Raw genomic sequence first — 6,040 nt, 5'->3', positions numbered from 1 at the left:
ATTTCTTTTTATTGAAACACAAGTTGGCAATAATTGAATATTATTTTATATTAAAAAAATTAATACAATACACAGCGCGCAGCACAAACAATGATCTAAACGTATTTCACGAGATAACCTTACAAAGTCATTAACTATGGTTAATAATTTATTAGATCAACTTTCCATCTACATCTAACCATGGTTACTCTCATTGTCTCATAACCCACAAACCGCGAGAGTTGACCACACCGGCCGTCTTTTGCACTCAAAATTTGTATGCAAACCCATCAGCGGAGGTTGCCAAGTCACTTGCAAATTGCCATCGTAACTCACACCAAACTCTATCTCTCCTCCTCCTCCCTCCCTCCCTCCCTCTCTATATCCATGGATCAAAGAACCTTAGAGATCAATGTCATCTCTGCAAGAGATCTCAAAGATGTCAATTATATCTCCAAAATGGATGTGTATGCTGTTGTTTCCATCTCTGGTGATGACTCAAAACAACAACCCAAGCAAAAAACCAAAACCCCAGTAGATAGAGCTGGTGGAAAAAACCCCAATTGGAACTTCCCTATAAAATTCACTATCCCTGAAACCCCACTTGCAGAAAACCGTCTGAGTCTTGTTTGCAAGCTTAAATGTGAGCGTGCTTTAGGGGATAAAGATATTGGTGAAGTCAACGTGCCAATAAAGGAGCTTTTGGATTCAGCTGGCAATGGTAAATCCATGAAGTTTGTTAGCTATCAGGTAAGGAAACCATCAGGGAAACCTAAAGGTGAGATTAACTTCTCTTTTAAGTTCAGTGAGATTGAGAAAGTAGTGGTTCCTGAAGCATCATCATCAGCAGCGAAGGCAACTAATTCCAACAGTCAGCCTGTAGCTGCATATCCTGCGGGGCCTACCTCTGTTCCTTATGGTGGACCTGGCTCATATCCACCACCCCCACCTGGATATGGATATCCACCTCCACCACCATTTGGCGGATACCCACCGCCTCCACCACCAGGTTATGGATACCCACCTCCTCCACCTGGATATGGATATCCACCTGTTCAAGGGGGGTATGGGTACCCACCACCAGTGCAAGGGCAGCAGCCGCAAAAGAAGAATAAATTTGGGATGGGCCTCGGGGCTGGATTGCTAGGAGGAGCTATTGGTGGGCTTTTGATTGGAGATATGGTGTCTGATGCTGCATCTTATGATGCAGGATTTGATGATGCTGGTGGGTTTGATTTTTGAGGGTTTTTTTTTTTTTTTCCATGTTAATTGAATGGTAATGGTTGGCTTGGAAATGGTGGCTTTTGACTTTTCTACGTCTTTGATTTTTTCTCTTTGGATGGGTGTGGTTGCTGGGCCAAGAACACTAGGATATGATATCACATCACTCTTTAGTATTAAGATTTAGGCTTCTAAGATATCATCCTCTATTCTATTGTATGCATCATGTCATGTAATATTCTACAACAGTTTATTACATTTTCTACAAAATAATTTCATCTTCTTTATTTCTCATTCCCAAAAGTCTCCATTCTGTGTTCGGACAATACTGAAGTGCTTAGAAGAGATCCCAGTAGCTTTAATATCCAAGTAAGGAAACGTCTTTCTGACTGGAGACAGTTACTGCTGCCACTGATTAGAAATTTTTGTTGTTTATTCTGTGGAATTTTGATTTTGCAATAAGCATCAAGAAAACGCTAATTCAATTCGAAGTAGCTGGATTAAAAACAAAATTATTCAAACTTGCCAATGAAAAAGATTATAGCAACACAAAGCCTGTTACACAGCACAGCAAAATGTTTCTATCAACTGATATTCTCGGCTGCCATCACAAACCAGCCTGGCTTATTGCAGTTGCAGAGTAAGTCATGTCAAACTCTCTCTAGAAGCCAGAAAAATCGAATATTACTATGTTAGAACATGTTGTAATCTCATCTGTTGATTGATAATAGAGGGATTGATAGATCTACTGCAAGTCATTTTTCCAACATATGATACCTTCTTCCAGAAGCGTGAAAACAAAAAAGCCGAAGATTATTGAAAAAGCCAAACAGAGAGAGCATATTAAGCAATCTATTTTTGTTATCAATGAAGCTTCAATGCTCAAGACCATGCTTTCATGAATCATAACTCCTCATTCTTAGGCTAGTTTTAGGCCATGGCAATCAAGGTTCATGGAATCCCTATGTGCACAAGCACAGCCCTTGTATTGCTTTGCCTATCTGAGAAAGGCTTGGAATATGAGCTCGTGCCGGTCGAGAGATCAAAGAAATCACACAAGGGAAAAAAAATAGGGTTTAGGTCACAAATTAGAGTTTAATCTTGGATTCATCAATTCAAATATAAAAATTCTTGATTATTGGAATATCTTAGTGTCATATCTTGATTTAAGGATTATTTAGACATGCTTTGTTGGGTAAATTTCTAAAAATTACAAAAAAAAATTCATAACATCTTTATGTAAAAAAAATTCTTTTATTGTTGATTTCAAGTTTGCTACACAAAAATTGATTCAAAATAGTGTCTTTGCTTAGTTTGGGATATTTGAGTCTTATTTCATTAGATTTTTTATTCTTGTAATTTTTTTTCATGTATTCGTATCATTCATATTTTGCACAAATTCATTTTTCTTTTCACAATTTTGTATTTGTAGTTTCATATTGATAGTTTTTTAAATTTTTTTTATTGCTTCTTGAGTCTATATATTATTTTGGATTGCACCGCTAAGTAGTTAATTTTCCTTAAGAACTGAATTTTTTTAGATTAAGTGATAAAAAGGTGAAAAGTAAGCTTATTATAGTGAAAAGCCAAAAATTTATGTGAAATACAAAAGGAGTGGCATCAATTAAGTGTAACACACGTGACAGATTGTGTGATGCTATATTTTTCTTACTACTACTATGATTTTCAAATCTTGACGATGTCAAGTAAAACTGAATCATCACTGCCAAAGGATAAAAATAATCCGAAATAAGGTTAATTGACTATGCAACAATAATTAGAGATGATGATCAAGAGATTTCGAGAGGTTATGAATAAGATGACTGGATTGAGAACCGTAGTAGTTAGCCTTCAAGATGGGCTAGTTCATAGAGATTTTAAAGGTAGAAAGCCTGTCAGACGAGCTATTTCACCACTACATGAGTCCATAACTAAAAATACATATGAGAAGTCTGATGATTTTGATCATGAACATGGTGCTAGGTTTTGGTAGCACAGGACTTTTAGATATAAGGGAGATCGACCACATGATTATTGATATTTTTTTTGTATTGCTTATTGAGTCTATATATTATTTTAGATTTCATCACTAAGTCATTAGTTTTTATGATTTGTTGTGAATTAGTTCCTTAAAGAACTAAAAAAATTTAGATTGAGTGGTAAAAAGCGAAATGTAAGCTTATTATAATGAAAAGCAAAAAAATTATATGGCATCAATTAAGTGTAAACATGTGAATGATTGTGTGATGATATATTTTTCTTTCCAATAACATGATTTTCAAATCATGATGATGTTAAGAAAAAGTGGGTCATTACTGTCAAAGGATAAGAATAATCCGGAATGAGATTATTCAATTATGAAACAACAATTGGAGATGATGAACATGAGATTTGAAGAGGTTACGAATGAGATGGCTAGATTGAGAATCGAAGTAGCTAGCCTTTAATATGGGTTAGTTTGTGAAGGTCCTAAGGGTGGAAGGCCTGCAAAATGAGCCATTTCACCTTCGGATAAGTCTATAACCAAAGTTATAGATGAGAAGGCTGAGGATTTCGATCATGAACATGTTGTTAGGTTTCGACAACACAAGACCTGAGACATGGGGGACTTTTGCCACATGATTATTTTGTCCATAAAAGAGCATATAATGGTTTTCGTGATGATTTGAATAGAAATTTATGGAGTATTAAGATAAAGATCCTAGTTTTTCAGGGCAGAAACAATCTTGAAGCATATTTGGAATAAGAGAAAAGAGTAGAGTTAATTTTTTATTGTCACCATTGCTATGAGGAAAAGAATGTAAAACTTGATGTTATTAAGTTTATAGACTATGCTATTATTTGGTAGGATCAAATTGTTTTAAATATGAGAAGGAATAAAAAAAAATCGTTAAGACTTGGGATGAAATAAAAGCAATAATATGAAAAAAATTTATTCCTGGATATTATTATAGAAAATTATTTTAGAGATTGTAAAGTTTTACTCCATGGATAAAGAGTTTGAAGGATTGCCATAAGGAGATGAAGATTGCCATGATTAGAGCTAATGTTGTGGGTGATAGATATGCTTAAATGGAAAGGTTTTTAAATGGTTTGAATAGAGAGATAACTGATGTGGTTAAATTATAACATTATATTGAGCTATAATATATAGTTCACATGCCTACTAAGGTAGATATACCGTTGAGAAAAAAAGACACTAAATGCCAATAAGGTAATTCAGGTTTTTTTTTAGCTTAAAAGCTGAATTATAGAAGAAAATGGTTCCCCTGTTAAAATCAAATACAATGAGAAGCAAAGACATACCACCTAAAGCTAAAAAGAAGGATTTGAACACTATTGTCCAAGGTAAAACCAAAACTCAAACTAATCATAACATACATATTGGGTGTTTCAAGTGTTTGGGTAATGGACATATTGCTTCACAATGTCTGAACAAAAGAGTTATAGTTATGGAAGAACACGAGGAGACTAAATTTGAAAGCAACAAATCCAAGGAGGATGATATATGACCTCTTGAGGATTGTAGAGATGTTAAGTATCCAGTTGACAGAGAGGTTTTAATGATTAAAAGATCACTTATTATTCAACTTAAGTATAAGATACAAAGCAAAAAAAGAAAAAAAGTTTTTCATACTAGATGCCACATAAATAACAAGGGAAGTGCTATGGTTAATGATAGTGAAAATTGTGTTTATATTACTAGTGGTATACTTGTTAGAAAATTGAATATAAATACTATTAAAGATGAAAAACCTTATTGTAGACTTCAATGGTTGAATAAATGTGATAAATATAGAGTTATTAAATAAGTTTTGATTTCTTTTTTGGTTGGAAAGTATAAGGATGAGGTTTTATATGATGGGATACCTATGCATGCTACTCATTTATTATTAGGGCATCCTTGGTAATTTGATAAGAAAGTCAAATATGATGGGTTTAAGAAAAAATATTTTCTTGAAAATGATGGAAAGATTTTCAAACTTATACCATTGTCTCCTAAATAGATTTATAAAGATCAATTAAAACTGGAGAAAAAGAAGAAAAAAAGGTGAAGTTCAAAGTACAAAACAATCATGTAAAGATGTGAGGAAAAGTGAAAATAATAGGAGCATTGAGAGAACAAATTTGGCCAAGGTAGAGAAGAATAAAGTTTCAATCGAGAGAAGAGAAAAAAAAAAAGAAAGAAAAGTTGAGAAAAGAAAAGAGAGTGGAAAAAAAATAAAGAAACAAATTAGTGTATATTAAAAAAAGAAATGAGATTAATGATATGCTTATACAAGGAAACCCTTCTCCTACCTCAAACTCATGCCTTATTGAGCATGTTATCCCATTTTTAAATTGGTTTATTCTGCAACAACAAATGCTAATCACAATATGGGTTCAAATCGAAGCTAGTTTAGTTATTAACAAAACCGAAGTCAATAAAAGTGTTACTATGAAAAAAATTAAACCTCGGCTTGAGAACAAAGTCAACGGAGGTGTCTTATTGAGCATGTCATCCCATTTTTAAATTGGTTTATTCCACACCAGCAAATGCTAGTTACAATATGAGTTTGAACGAAAATAGTTTAGTCACTAACAAAGCTGAAGTCAACGAAAATGCTACTATGAAAAAAAATTAAACCTCAGGCTCGAGAATGAAGTTATCTAATAAAAAGATCAACTTACTATATTTTTATTGTATTAGACGATATATCATATGAATAAGATTTTCTATGAAAAATATAACATAAAAAATAGATAAAAGCAAATGTATTGATAGATATAAAAATAAACTAATTAAATTAAAACTTTTTTTTTTCTAATTATTAATTAGAAGATTTAGCTTGGATAAATC

General features: G+C 33.1%; 1 protein-coding gene across 1 annotated transcript; it reads left to right on the top strand.

Annotated features, from left to right (window-relative positions):
• The first annotated feature begins 213 nt into the window (after window positions 1-213).
• On the top strand, window positions 214-1,494 carry LOC133695841 (protein SRC2-like). The gene has a single exon (XM_062117804.1). The coding sequence runs from the start codon at window positions 259-261 to the stop codon at window positions 1,219-1,221; it is 963 nt and encodes a 320-aa protein (XP_061973788.1). The 5' UTR covers window positions 214-258; the 3' UTR covers window positions 1,222-1,494.
• Window positions 1,495-6,040: the final 4,546 nt, after the last annotated feature.

This window comes from Populus nigra, chromosome 6, assembly GCF_951802175.1.
Source record: "Populus nigra chromosome 6, ddPopNigr1.1, whole genome shotgun sequence".
NCBI lineage: Eukaryota > Viridiplantae > Streptophyta > Magnoliopsida > Malpighiales > Salicaceae > Populus > Populus nigra.
Note: the sequence above shows the minus strand (reverse complement) of the source record. Positions and strands in the feature narration are given on the sequence as shown.